This window comes from Mytilus californianus, unplaced genomic scaffold (assembly GCF_021869535.1).
Source record: "Mytilus californianus isolate M0D057914Y unplaced genomic scaffold, xbMytCali1.0.p SCAF_11, whole genome shotgun sequence".
NCBI lineage: Eukaryota > Metazoa > Mollusca > Bivalvia > Mytilida > Mytilidae > Mytilus > Mytilus californianus.
The window spans coordinates 5,510,701-5,526,653 of NW_026262593.1; the positions used below are offsets into that span (position 1 = coordinate 5,510,701).

At 32.6% G+C, this 15,953-nt stretch overlaps 1 protein-coding gene across 1 annotated transcript in view; it reads left to right on the forward strand.

Annotated features, from left to right (window-relative positions):
- The window catches only part of LOC127720761 (uncharacterized), a 57,789-nt gene that overhangs the window by 24,755 nt on the left and 17,081 nt on the right, over nucleotides 1–15,953 (forward strand). The window contains exons 9-19 of the mRNA XM_052227515.1: nucleotides 289–389; nucleotides 996–1,080; nucleotides 1,859–1,972; nucleotides 3,012–3,213; nucleotides 3,757–3,849; nucleotides 4,205–4,294; nucleotides 7,554–7,674; nucleotides 8,033–8,180; nucleotides 9,733–9,838; nucleotides 13,979–14,042; nucleotides 15,655–15,737. Of these exons, the coding sequence (XP_052083475.1) occupies nucleotides 289–389; nucleotides 996–1,080; nucleotides 1,859–1,972; nucleotides 3,012–3,213; nucleotides 3,757–3,849; nucleotides 4,205–4,294; nucleotides 7,554–7,674; nucleotides 8,033–8,180; nucleotides 9,733–9,838; nucleotides 13,979–14,042; nucleotides 15,655–15,737 (1,207 nt within the window). The remainder of the gene's footprint in view (nucleotides 1–288; nucleotides 390–995; nucleotides 1,081–1,858; nucleotides 1,973–3,011; nucleotides 3,214–3,756; nucleotides 3,850–4,204; nucleotides 4,295–7,553; nucleotides 7,675–8,032; nucleotides 8,181–9,732; nucleotides 9,839–13,978; nucleotides 14,043–15,654; nucleotides 15,738–15,953) is intronic.

Consider the following 15,953-nt stretch of genomic DNA (forward strand, 5'->3'; position numbering starts at 1 on the left):
ATTTAGGCTTACCAAGCTTGTTTTTGGTTTTATAGACTTTGTTTATATAGACATATTTAGCAAGGGGTCTTGACTTATTGATTATCTGATATTTAAAATTATGGCTGTCTGATTATTCTATTTGATGATACCGACTGTGCAAGACCCTCATGGGTAGTCAAGTTCATTAAAAAAAAAAACCTCCTCGTATTTGATGATAATTTATTTCTCTGAAATTACACCATGAAACACATATATATTCTCCTTATTTTATATAATAAATAATTATCCCTCTATTTTATGATATAGTGGTATGACTGAGACACCACGTGTGTTGAGTATGACGGAGGATCAGATCAAGAACAGGGGTCAGCCATTAACTGATACAGATCTTAGTGATAAACAGAATGGTAGGAAACTAATTTTATATTATTCTTTGTTAATTGTTTCTTTTTGAATACATAACATGTGTATTGATTTTTCTTTACTTTTCATTTGTTGAAATTCAGTTTTGACATTATTATAAGTTACCAAAGTGTTCTATAATTTTTCAGTTGCACGCTATCGTATTATAAGTCAACACATTATGTATGCTTAGCTGAAGATCTAAAAATAACAAGAAACCAAATCTAAAACATTTATGAAGAACATTAATTAGACCCAAACAATTACTGTTGAATAGAAATGGACAGACACCACGCAACAGTTTAAATTTAAATGGTTGAATTAAATGTGTATTGGTCAATGTGATATTTAATTGTTTTGTTTGTTACGTTTCACATTTTCAATCTAGAAGCAGAAAGCATTTTAAGATATACTGTGGATACTGTGGATTCATGTATTTTCAAAAATTGAGTAAAATTTGCATTTTTGTGGATATTTTATTTTGGGGATTTGACTAAGTACTTATCTGAACGTTTATATTAGTGGTTCTGCTTTACCAACGAAATCCACAAAAATTGATATCCCACGAATAATAATAAATCAACAGTAGATGTCTTATATTGATTTTTTAGGGAGATATGTGGGAGGATTTGAATGTATAGAGAACTGTTTGATAGCAAAACATTTTGTTCAGAGAGAAGATTCAGCTAATCCCACGTAAGTTGTTTGTAATGTTTGAAATAAAAGATATTGGGACATCTGCGATATTTTTATATTATTTCACAGTAAAATGGTGTCCTCCTTTAACAGGACTTTTTTTAGATTTACAAAACTCTGCAATTGGAGCTACTGGACAAATTTAGACTAACATTAAGTTAAAAAGTCACAAATAATTTTGATTAGTTTCTTTATTTGAAAACTTGATAGGTTTATTTAAGGCATTGATTTATTTCATTAATACACGAAGGATTACAGGATACTACCAAACTATAGGATTTAAGAAGTCAAGCACATGAACACTTATTGTCAACTTTGGTCTGACAATGCATGGAATCACTGTACAACACACTATAACATCAGAAGTGTTGAGAGAGACATAATACTGGTCTTGAGCAGAAAAGAACAGACCATAAATAATCAAGTTTACAACTGCCCTGATAAATGATATATACATTAAAGACTTTTGTCTTGCAGTCAGCAAACTATTGTACAAATAATCTGTTAACCTGCCTCCATGTTAAGTGTGCGACAATTTTATAATATTTGCATCATAGTTAATTTTTGGGTCCAAAGGTTGCGAAGTAAAAAAACTAAACTTAAAAGTGTCAAAATTAAATTGCAGGATAAAATGGGTGTATGCAATTTGCCAGATAATATAAAATTGTATTTGTTCTCGGTGTGCCTCACTTTTCGTTCTGTTTCTGAAACTTGAACAAATAAATAATACATTTTCCTGCAATGTAAATATATTGAATATTTTTTTATTTTATTTAAGATATGCTTTAACAGAATCAGGACATCAGTTGGCTACAAAGTTGTTTAGATATCAACAGTCTGTACAGAGATTCTTAAGGTCACATGACTTCCCAACAGTTCCACATGATGCTAGGTATTATTCAGATCTTGTGTAACACTCACTTTTAATCACTCATATATATAAACATTATCTTATACATTGTGACTTGGATGGAGAGTTGTCTCATTGGCACTCATACCACATCTTCTTATTTCTATGTATACATTTAGTTATGGTATTGATTTCATTCGGTAACGATATTTACTTAATTTTTTATTGAATAAACAGTTTAATGGTATGGTCCAATATGAAAAACAACAAGTTATAACCTATAATTATTGCAGTTAAGCACTAATTTGTTTCTGCCTGCAGTTCTACAAAGGGATATTTGATTTTGGTTCATATCCATTTATAAGTTTCTATCATTCTATTAGATAGGCTAACACCATGTGTTACATAGCTCTGCTGAAACTACATTGGTGCCATTCGTAAGCTCATGATTCACTGAACATATAGTTTTTATGCCCCTGCTGCAGTGGAGAGGGCACTAAGTGTTACAACAACATGTTTCTATATCGGTCTGTACGTCTTGTCCGTCTGTATGTATGTAAATCCCAAATTGGTTTCTGTTCTTTAACTTTTGTTTTCCTCGACCAAATGTTATGAAACTTATACAAAATGCTTATTACCACAAAACACAGATCAAGTTTGAATTTGGGTGGTGTCACTTTTACCGTTCTAGAGTTATGCCCCTTTACAAATGGAAAACTTGCTGAATTATTTGTTCCTGTTTTCTAACTTAAGTTTGCATCGACTAAATGTTATGAAACTTATACACAATGCTTATCACCACAAAACTCAGATTAAGTTCAAATTTGGATGGCGTCACTTTTACCATTCTTGAGTTATATCCCTTTATAATGTTATATGCAAGGGGAAGCACCATCTGTGTCCCATGGACACATTCTCCATTTATTCATGGTATTAACTTTATAATCTTGTTTTAATTTCCAAACTGGTCCTGCTTTCATCAGATCTAAAGGAATTTACAACAATATGTTTCTACATTGTATGTCAGTAAAAAGGTGAAGATTAATTAGAAATAACCAGAGTTTTAATCTTAAATTTTTAGTACAGTTTGTGGCACAAGAAAAGTATGTTTGATTATAGATGAGCAGGAGAGAGACAAAGGCAGGTTTCTACAGCTAGCAGACCAATGGGGAATAGATGCTCAAGTAAGGTCCCTGCCTGCTGGGGACTACATTTGGATATTGACCCCTCCTTTACAAGGACCAGATGTAAAATATGATCAAAGAAAACCTTCATTAGAAAAGGTATTAGGTATTTTTGAAATCAAGTTAAATTGTTTTTAGATTCATAGTGTCAAATATTCATGTACTGCCACTAGTTGAAATGAATTTGATTTGTTTTCACAATAATAACGAATCCACAGTATATAATTACATAGTGGCCAGTTCTATTTATAGGAATTAAAAAAGGCGTGTGGGGGTATTCTTCATTTGAGACAGCTACCAAACAATAATCAAACAGTTGAACATGGAACTAATTTATTGGGCTGCTATAAGTTCATCAGTTTCAACTTAAATTATGAATATAATGTGAATTCTTTATGTGTTATGGTGTTTGATAAATTCATGGTTATCTTTGAAGTATGATTTTAAGAATTAAAATAGTGGAACAACTTTGATTGAACTAAGAAGGAGAACCATGAAATAACAATTTTATCCTCTTGACAACAAAAATAATTCATATCAATGCATTTTTTACATTGACAAATATGAAATGAAAACTAAATTACTTTGTTTATGAAATTTCTACATACATAGCAGCAATCGTGTATATGATTTTTTCCCCAGGTACTTCCATTTATTGTTGAAAGAAAAGGATGGGAAGATTTAGATGACAGTGTTAGAACTAAAAGATTTCATAAACAAGTTTTGAGAATGTTGGTAAGAATTGACTTTAACTCTCAGAATATAATTCATGAAGTTTTATTACCTTAATAGAAGTTGAGGTTATATTACAATAACCTTGTCTTTATGTCTGCAAGATAGTGTCCATCTGTTTAGCCTACAAATATTTTCCTGGAACTTTTCTCAGAAACTACTTAATAACAGAATGACTTCACAATTGGTCAGTAGCTTAATAGTGACGAGTTGTAACATGTGGGCACTTTAAAAATATGCCAAATACCTGTTTGTAGATACTTTGAATTTTTCAATATGTAACCTAAAATGTTTTCATCACATATTTCTATACAGTACTACTGAATTGCAATAGAATATTAATCTATGAATGTTTCAGGGTTGTGGTTTACCATATTGTTTTTATCTGATGGAGGGAAGTATATCATCACTGAGGTACAGAACAGACCAACAACAACAAAAATTAAAGGTAGGTATTGATACTCTTATTAATTCTAGTGGATGGTGGTAATTACATTTTGAAATATAAGTCTGTACGCCTGCTTTTTTGGATGATATACATACATAAGTTACATCTTCTGACATCAGACTCAGACTTCTCTTGAACTGAATTTTAATGTGCGTATTGTTATGCGTTTACTTTTCTACATTGGCTAGAGGTATAGGGGGAGGGTTGAGATCTCATCAACATGTTTAACCCCGCCACATTTTTGCGCCTGTCCCAAGTCAGGAGCCTCTAGCCTTTGTTAGTCTTGTATTATTTTTAATTTTAGTTTTTTTGTGTACAATTTGGAGTTTAGTATGGCGTTCATTATCACTGAACTAGTATATATATTTGTTTTGGGGCCAGCTGAAGGATGCCTCCGGGTGCGGGAATTTCTCGCTGCATTGAAGACCTGTTGGTGACCTTCTGCTGTTGTCTGTTCTATGGTCGGGTTGTTGTCTCTTTGACACATTCCCCATTTCCATTCTCAATTATACATGTGATGGACTGTGAAACTCAGATCAGGAGAATGGAAAGTTTTGGTCAGGAGTTTAGACCTCAGATCAGGAGGTTTTTTATCTACATAAGTTTTGTCATAAATGTAACCATCTGGTGTAAAAATTGTCTTTTAAGGATGTCATGTCAGGTTTAGGAATTTTTGTCAGATGTTCAGACTCCTTGGGTTTTTTCCTACGATACAGGGTAAAATATTTTGCCCCATATCACCCATATCACCCCCCTTTTCTTTTCATATAATACTTAAATAGCTCATAAAAGGTCATTTTCCAAAATTTAAGTAGATTCTAGATTTTCTTTCTTATGATTTGAGACCCAAACAATGCCAATGCTAAATATACACAGGAAAAGTCTGTGTCAGCCTTTTCCTGCCATTTTTGTCGATCCTGCGACTTTTGTCGCAGAAAGCTCGACATAGGGATAGTGATCCGGCAGCGGCGTTTGCTAACTTCTTAAAAGCTTTATATTTTACAGTGGCGGATCCAGAGGGGGGCGTAGAGGGCGTACGCCCCCCTTTGCTTGCACTTTTTTTTTTTTTTGTTAAATGATTAATCAGACTAGACTTCGTGAAATTTGCCATTTCCCGTGTATTTAATTTTTATGCGACAATTCTTTACTTATAAAGATATTTTTCGCTCGTATTTACTGTAATATATTATTGATTATGTCAAAGTCATGTGATTCTCTACGGTGGAGTTGACCAGTTCGTCGAAAAAAGCGTCACTCAGTCATTTTGAAATTCATATTACAGTAACACATTGCTTAGGCTGAGGATGACAAGCATGACGCCTTCAAAGCGACAAAGTATTGAGCAAGAATGTATTGACTTCTATTTCACAATTCCACCCAACAGAAAGTAATACTCTATTACACTCTCATGAAAAAAAAAGTTCCACAGCAATATTATTTACCTACGAAAACATGTTTAACCCCACAGGCCCCAGCCCATTAATAACCTGGCTGAATAGTGATCCCCAGTCAGTAAGCTCTAGATATAGATTTAAAGCTAAGGTACAGACCATTTGATCTGAGGGGGCAGTCTGAGATATTTTAGAGAAAAAATTCTTACCCTGATTTTTGCCTTAAACAAAAATTCTGGCCGTATCTGAATTGAAAACAATAATCTTGTCCACTTTTTTGCTATTAGAAAAAAATATTTTCAACAGAATTATTTAGCATTAAATGAACATGATGAATAAAAAACGGGCGTATTTTTTTTTTTTTTGGGGGGGGGGGGGGGGGAGGGTGGGTTGCATGTAAATCCCATATCTGACCGGAATGTCTGTTTCGCCGAACTGATATACTGAATACTTTTTTCAAGGCCCGACTGCAACCTGCCTGCTGGGTGTGGCCTATATGTCTCCATGTGTCGACCGTCATTCACAACTTCATTGTCATTTCCGACTAATTCGTAGCCTTTGGTTGATTTGGAACCCCTCACTTCCCTTGTTGGGTAAAACATTTCAACCAAACATTTGGATGAAAATTGCTTGTCTTTCTTCGTGTCGGTCGTATTGTAAATTTCATTGAATAGCCGTATATCTTGTTTACAACAAGAAATCTGTGAGGTTATGCTAACTAACCATACAACAAACGATAATTTTCCATGTCCATTTTTTACTGACAAATCCCACATCAAATATATTAATTAGTACATAGCTTTGGATCCATCCAATCATTTCATAATAGACAATTGATGGAGAGAATACGGCACCAAAAATGTCCAACCCCTACACTTTAGCTACAAAATGCATTTTACATATTTCATGTTTTTTAGCCAAAAAAAGGTCAAAAAAAAATTCTTTAATACTACGCCCCCTCTTTCCAAAATCCTGGATCCGCCCTTGTTTTAGAAGGTGGAAGACCTGGATGCTTCATACTTTGTATATAGATGCCTTATGTGACGAAGTTTCCGTCTGTTGACCTCATTTTCACGAAGTCTGTTTCTTAGAAACTATAAGCAATAGGTCAACTATATTTAGTGTATTGAATGATTGTAAGGTGTACATGTATTTCTCGTTTGGTTTATATGACCTTGACTTCATTTTCTTGGATCATGTTAAGTTTATGTCATAGTTGTAGTAAAGCTTTCATTTAGGACTATCAACATAATATCAATGGTTAGTAAAGAAGGTGAGACATTTCAGCGTGTGCACTCTTGTTTAAAAATTAAATATCTTGAAAAGGAGTTCCATAACCTATCATTATTTTTAGCTTATTTTGTACCTAAACTAGTGATCTTCTTGAGCATGCTGAAGGTCCTTTAATGTCCGCAATAGGAGACCCCTGGAAACGAGAGTATTGTACTTGCGTTGGGAGGTTCACAAGTATTGATATTATATTCTGTTGTAAACAAAATTTTGATAGGTCTGACACAAATATATATGATACACGACATTGGAACTGAAATAATTTTCAACAGTCTTGTTGATATAATACATACAGATGACTTCTGAAAACTAAATGTCAATGTAAACAATTATAAAACTTTCATTAATGCAAGTGTCAAATATACCTAAAAGTTGATGTAAAACAAGGAAAATCAAGAAATAAAAAATAATATCCAAATAAACTTGTACATTATGATGTGAATTCTCAAGTATGTACAAAATTTTAATTTTGCAATTTACTTTATATGGAAATATGATATTGCAAGCAGGTCATGGTGTCCAATGGACATATATTTTTATTATAGACTGATTGAGTTTTAACATTTGATCTGTTTTAGGATGAGCTTGAGAATATTTTTCTGCACAATGGATTTTACATTAACTACACAGCGTCCTGGTTTAAGTCAGCAACTTGGCTTAAATGGTTTACAGTACTGTTATCTGCTGCAGTGAATAAAGGTAATGGTTACTTAATTTTCAAGTTCAAAGATTTAAAGAGAATATTGATTGAACAATTTACTCTGTATGTCTGTCAGTCTGTGTGTGTGTCTAGTTGGATGGATGGATTGACACTTGATAGTACCCATGTATGTTCTTTCGCACCACTATTTTTTCCATCAATATTAATTTTTTGTATTTCCCATAGCAAAAGTTGACCATTTCTACATATGGGGAACTTTTCATTGGAGCTCTCCCTATACCATGTATACAGAACATAGGAATGGATAAAACAAATTAGTAACCTCACACCATGCCAATTTATTCATTGCCTTTGAAAGTGTTGTAGTGAAATATTATAGTTACCTTCTTTTCTTAGGATTGTTCAGAGATCATTTCCAGATGTATAATGAGTTTGTAAGAAGAGCTAATGTACAACCTAAATCAACAGTTATAACACAGACCGACTTCAGACAGACAACAAATACAGTGTGGTCTGATCAACAATTTATTGACAACATATTCAGGTATTTGTTGTGTTTTCAAATCAATTTTTGTCTCGCCTTGACGGAGTCAAAATGTGATTAGGTCTAGTTTATGGTGAACCACAAGTGGTAGGTCAATGATATTTGGTATGCAGTTGTATTAGCATTGGCACATCTTATTTCCATGGAGATGATTTGGCCCTGCCCCCTCAGTCATGGTCTATTGACTGTGAAACTTTTGCTTAGTTTACATGTATTAGTTTGTGATTAGGTCAGTTTATAGTGGACCACTAGTGGTAGGTCAATGATATTTGGTATGCAGTTGTATTAGCATTGGCACATCTCATTTCCATGGAGATGATTTGGCCCTGCCCCCTCAGTCATGGTCTATTGACTTTGAAACATTTGCTTAGTTTACATGTATTAGTTTGTGATTAGGTCAGTTTATAGGGAACCACTAGTGGTAGGTCAATGATATTTGGTGTGCAGTTGTATAAGCATTGGTATATCTCATTTCCATGGAGATATTTGGCTCCGCCCCCTTAATCATGGTCTATTGACTTTGAAAATTTTGCTTAGTTTACATGTATTAGTTTGTGATTAAGTCAGTTCAAGGGGAACCATTAGTGGTAGGCCAATGATAATTGGTGTTCAGTTGTATAAGCATTAGCACATCTCATTTCCATGAAGAATAGTTGGCCCGGCCTCCTCAGTCATGGCCTAATGACTTTGAAACTTTTGCTTAGTTTACATGTATTAGTTTTTGATTAGATCAGTTTAAGATGAACTGCTTATGTTAAGTCAATGATATTTGGTATGCAAATTTATTGGCATTTGCAAGTATTGTTTCCATGGATATTATATAGCCCCACCCTCTCATCATGGTTCATTGACTTTGAAACTTTTACATAGTTTACAAGTTAATGTTTGTGTTTAGGTCTGTTTAAAGGGAACGACTTATAATAAGTCAATGGTATTTGGTATGCAGTTGTATTAGCATTGGCACATTTCATTTCCATGGAGATTGTTTAGCCATGTACCTTCAGTCATGGTTCATCGACTTTGAATATTTGCATAACTTACATGTTAAAGTATTGCTATTTTAATTTGAACATTTGCATTATCAAAATTACAAAAAGGCGAGACATATCTCTGTGATAACAGTTTATATATATTGTTAACTTATAAGAAAGAAAAAGTTTTAGCCAAAGGCTATTCCAGAAAAGTTTATAAAAGGGTGAAAAAGTACAGTCCATATGATTTTTATTCATGGCTGTAAAGGGTAAAAATCAATTTGATTATCTAATCATCATTTTTTTTGGTGAACCAACGCTTGTGTGAATCATTTAGATAAGACCCTGAAGTGGATACCTTGTTTTTTTTTGTCAATTATTTTAACCTGTAGTATTTGTTCACCATTGTTGTATTTACAACTTCAGCTCCAATTCCTCTGAAATGTGGTCAGTTTAATTTTGGTCAGTTTTCCTTTCAAATTTATTTGGATTTTTGCTTCAGCATTTCAATTAACATTAAAACTTATAAGAAAGAATGGAATATGAACCATAAAGTTCCTCTTGCATATTGTACATTATAGAGAAAGTAGAGGTTTACAGACAACAGTGGATAGTGTGAAAGAAGAACTCCACACATCAACATGTAAACAACTGTTAATACTGCAGGGGTTAGAGGCGTATAACAAGGTGAGTGTACACACCAACATATACACACAAACATACACACACCAACATGTAAACAACTGTTAATACTGCAGGGGTTAGAGGCCTATAACAAGGTGAGTACACACCAACATATAAACAACTGTTAATACTGCAGGGGTTGGAGGCCTATAACAAGGTGAGTGTCCGCACCAACATATAAACAACTGTTAATACTGCAGGGGTTGGAAGCCTATAACAAGGTGAGTGTACACACCAACATGTAAACAACTGTTAATACTGCAGGGGTTAGAGGCCTATAACAAGGTGAGTGTACACACCAGCATATAAACAACTGTTAATACTGCAGGGGTTAGAGGCCTATAACAAGGTGAGTGTACAGACCAACATGTAAACAACTGTTAATACTGCAGGGGTTAGAGGTGTATAACAAGGTGAGTGTACACATCAACATATACACACCAAGATATACAACCCAACATTTAACCAACTGTTAATACTGCAGAGATTAGAGGCCTATAACAAGGTGAGTGTACACACCAACATATAAACAACTGTTAATACTGCAGGGGTTAGAGGCCTATAACAAGGTGAGTGTACACACCAACATGTAAACAACTGTTAATACTGCAGGGGTTAGAGTTGTATAACAAGGTGAGTGTACACACCAACATACACACACCAACATGGAAAAAACTGTTAATATTGCAGGGGTTAAATTGCTTTTAACAAGGTAAGTGTTTAATCATTACAGACCTATTGCATTTTTGAAATCTGTCAGATACTGCCTGCTTGCCAATATGTTGAATTATTCAATATATTCATTTATCTTTTTGCCAAACATTCTCCAAAACTTCTTAGCAGAATGAATTCATATAAGCTACGTACCTCAATAGTGATGAGATAAATAGGCCCTTTCACGGTTATTGCAGCCATATTGAATAGGTGCAGATTTTCATAATGGAAGTGAAAATGCTTTGAAAAACAAAGGAAAACATTTATACAGAACAGTTGCTTGGAAACATGCATAGGTTTTCTCTTCCTTTCTTACTATTTCACACTCCATCCATAAAGTATGCCCCTTATTCAATATGGCTGCAATAACAAGTGGCCTATTGTATGTGCTTTTGGACCTGTCTGACACCTTCTTCCTGCTTTCAGACAATCAGAATTACGAGATGGGGTATGCTTAGCAAGAAAATGCATCATGCCGTGCCTTCTTGTTTTTGTTGCCTTATTGTTTTTCATAAGATTTTTTGGGGATTTTCGTATGATTTATATCCTTTCTCTTCCTTTGAATACTGACTGATTATTGTGTTGCATGGATACCACATTTATTGTTTCTTCAAGTTTAATGCATTAACTTATATTTTTTAAATTTGATTATTTAAAAAAACAAATAAGGTTAATGTTAGGGATCATAGATTTATTCTTACGAGGAAGCTCCGAGCATGCTCGGAGGATGCTCAGAGCTTTTTAAGTAGGCTCATCTCTGCAGTTTATGTGACAATGATTATCATGATCCATTAAGATGTCAATCAAATCTACACCACTTCTATGATAAGGAAAGTAGAGCATTATAGAGGAAGCTCAATTAACACCTGTGTAAACATCTGGTCTATTCAAATACATTTTGCATGAAATTTTACAAAACTTTAAAATAGATGAGAAATTCTGCAATAGTACTGTACAATGCTTGGAAAGAAATATCAAGTCTACACAGAAAGAAAATGTTTTTCATTTTCTTAATAATTATCCTTTTTCAAAAATACAAAAAAATACTCAAATTTTATACTTAAAATATAAATAAATTTAAAATTTATACTATATAAAATGAAATATAAAAGTCATCAAAGACACAAACTATGGTTATTAATTAATAACCATACTACCAAAACATAGTACATTCAGTTTCATGCAAAAAAGTGTTGATTTTTGTTTATATTCCATTTAATTTGACAGTTGTTGGAAATTGACCCTCCATTTCATTGCAGAAAAGTGTTTTTGAGACCTGATGTATCTTGGGTGTTTCAAAGCAATACAAAAAAAATATTTGGTGTTCTATAAAATATTTTGGTAATTTTAGGGGACATGGCTACTAAAACTTGAAAACGGGAAAAAAGGGGGGGATAATTTGATTGGCTTACTTCTGGTGATGTTTACTTTCTTATATGTACTGAAAAGTTATGTTGTATTAATACTATAGTACAGAACAGGAAAAAACTTTACTCTTGTCAAGTATTTCTTTATTTAAATCATTGATAAATTCTATGCTTTTTTTTTTTAAATACCAATTAAACAAAGACTGATAGGGGGAAAACAATTTTATGTTAGATTTTCACTGAAGTACAGGACAGGATAAAACTTTACTCATGCCAAGTATTTTCTTATTTAAAACAAAGCCAAATCAGCACAATTTAAAAAAAAAATGTCAATTAAAGAGAGGCGTACTAGAGGGAAAACAATGGTGGTATTACCCCTCAAATTTTCATAAAGTAGCCATAATTTTCTATAAAAGAACAAAGTTTGCTATTTTATATAAAAAAAAAAACATATTACCATTGTTTAGTTAGGGGCATTTCTTGAACAAGTAATTTTCAAAATCACCTATACAAATTATGTTGAAAACGAGGTTGTTTCAAATATTACTTCTATATCATGAATAAGTAAATTCTGTTAATATTATTTGTATAGGTGTCCATTCATACAGGTTTTACTAGCTTTAACAAATTTTCACAGACATCTGGTTATTTTTTCCATGCAATATAAAACTATTTAAACCCTCCTGAAACACTAATTGCCTTTCTGATGCCACACTTCTTGGTCAAAGATTGGTCTCTTGGGGCTATCAAAATATCACTTTCCCTTAAAATCTTAGAGATAGACAAATCTAAATAGATAGAACCTTGTGATTTAATTAAGACTTGAAGTTATTTATAATTTGTAATCTTTATCAAAAACAATTACATATGTTCCTTAAATAATTGTAAGTACTAAGTTTTTCAAAGATGTATGAAATAGTTTATAAAAGTAATATTTTTGTCATTATTTTTACAGTTACCTTTCAATACTCATCTCAAGTTGGATAAATACTTAATTTTACATAATGAAATGATATAAAAATTATTAAAAACTATGTATACATTTAGTCCACTTTTGACATTTAAAATAACTATTGAGTTTTTATTAAATAATTTATAAAAACAAAAAAACCTGTTAATATAAGTAACTAAAAAAAATAACTTGTTTAGTATCGCCCCCTCACTGTTGTTTGTGTCTTGATAACTTTTGTGTAGCATATTATATAATATTTACTTTATTTAAATCATATCATCTTATTATAAAATTTGAGAATTTTTTATCATAAAAAAGGAGTGATTATTAAATATAATATTTATATATTTATATGACTTTCACTTTTAGTGGAGACATGAGATTTCTTTCCAAGCATTAATACGCAGTACTGTTGAAGAATTTCTAATCTTATAATTTTATAGTTTTGTAAAATTTCATGCAAAATGTATTTGAATAGACCAGATGTTTACACAGGTATTAATTGAGCTTCCTCTATAATGCTCTACTTTCCTTATTATAGAAGTTGTGTAGATTTGATTGACATCTTAATGGATCATGATAATTATTGTCACATAAACTGCAGAGAAGAGCCTACTAAAAAAGCTCCGAGCATCCTCCGAGCATGCTTGGAGCTTCCTCGTCAGAATAAATCTATGATCCCTTAGAGGGGATAGACTTTAATCTTCCATTGATATATTGGAAGTTTGGAATATAAGCTTGCTCTTTAATTTTCTGTTATTTCGAAAGCCAAGCTGGTTGGTTGGTTATGTTTTTATTTTAAGCAATAAGAAAGTAAACGATGTAACAATATTGAGCAAGAGGTATTTCCATGCTTCCTAAGAATATAGAACGTATAGGCAGAGATTCCTAAGAATATGCTACATCACTTGAACTATGTAGGTAAAATGTATATTCATCTAATCTACATAGTTCCAAAGTAAAGACATGCTTACAATAAGCATACACTATCATGGCGTGTGTAGATAAAGCTTGAGTCAAAACAATCTTATCATATTTTATAGACACTGGTTTCCAGATTTTTAATGATTTATGAATGTTATTTTTTAAATAATTGATATATCATTACAGAAAAGACAGACTTTACAGAATAAATGTTTGGTAGATACGTGTGATGATCTCAAAAATACAGAAGGTAAGCTGATATTTGATTTATAAGCCTGAAATGTAGACACTAACACTGACGGAATCAATTAGTATGTGACATTTTTACACCTGAGTTCACTAAATTTTCTTAATTTTTAAATGCCAGTTTACCACACACACATGTATATGAGAACTGAAATGTTGACAGTGTAGAACTGTCATGAAATAGAAGTTCCTACATAATCTAAGTTCCAAGTGGAAGAAATATTCTGTAATATTACAGTATTTTTATGCCCCCGCCGTAGCGAAAATTTTTAGTTTCCATTCTGTAACTAAAGTTTGCCCCAACCAAACATTATGAAACCTATACACAATATTCATTACCACAAAACAAAGATCAAGTACAATTTTTTTGTTTCCGTTTTCTAACTTTAGTTTGCCTCAACCAAATGTTATGAAACTTATACACAATGCTTATTACTACATAATACAGATTTAGTACAAAATTTGGTGGCGACACTTTTACCATTCTTTAGTTATGTCCCTTTATAAACATAAAAATTGCTGAATTTTTCGTTTCCATTCTCTAACTTTAGTTTGTCTCAACCAAATGTTATAAAACTTATACACAACCGTTCTAGAGTTTTGCGTGTTTACAAATAGAAAAACTGCTGAATTTTGAGTTTCTGTTCTCTACTTAAGTTAGCCTCAACCAAATGTTATGAGACTTACACACAAAGCTTATTACCACAAAACTCAGATCAAGTTCAAATTTGGGTAGCGTCACTTTTACCGTTCTTCAGTTATGTCCCTTTATAACTATATGATATGCAAGCGGGGGCATCATCTGTGTCCACATGTGGACACTAACCACATTTATTTCCTTACTGAATAAAGGGTATAGAATATTTGTACCAGCAGGAACAGATATTATGGCATTATTTATAACAAAGTCTCATGAGGAACTTTTGTTAGGTGGAACAAATATACACCGACAGAACCAGTGTCTGAGGAAAATACAGTGGTAGTATCCAATTATAGTGGAATACAAACTTCCATTTCATGATTTACAGAAGAGTTCTCAGCATGATATCAGCAGAAATGATTATTTTTTTCAGAACTTTCATGTCACTGTAGTTGGCAATACAAGGTTTATTATTGACATATAGGTAGTCAAAATTGAAAATAAATATATCCTACACTTTCACCAAGTTTCAACAAATAAGCAGTGTAAGATTTCCAAGAATCGTAGATTTACTTCTAACAAATCATAGACAGTTACTTGTGGTAACTTAAAGGAAATAAAAGGTGACTGAACAGTGCTTCTGACTGCAGATTCAAAAATGCTGTTGTATGTTGTAAACATTATGTAAATTTACTGTTTGGAAAGAAAAAAAAACTTCTTTTATCAGTTTAGGTTTTGATATCTAGGACTGAATGTTTAGACGGCTGTTTATATTTTACAGACTTAGATTTACAACTAATATAAATAAGAAGATGTGGTATGAGTGCCAATGAGACAACTCTCCATCCAAGATGTCATAGAAATAAGAAGATGTGGTATGAATGCCAATGAGACAACTCTCCATCCAAGTCACAATGTATAAAAAGTTAACAATTATGCATACAATATGGTTCATTATAACAATTATATTTTACAGATTTGGTACAAGATAGATTTACAACTAATGCATACAATATGGTTCATTATGACATAATGTGCTACAGACAGCTACAGATACAGGTAGGATAGCGATTAGTGTACCCTCATTCTAAAAGTCAGGGCTATATTGCAATTACCTTGTCAACCAACAAAAATTCTCGTTACATTTTTCTCAGAAACTACTGAACAGAATGACTTCCTATTTGGTGAGCAGCTTGACAGTACTGAGTTGTAAAGTGTGTGCACTTTTTAGCCTTGACTCTGAATCTGTATTCTTTTCTCTTTTTATTTTAAGTT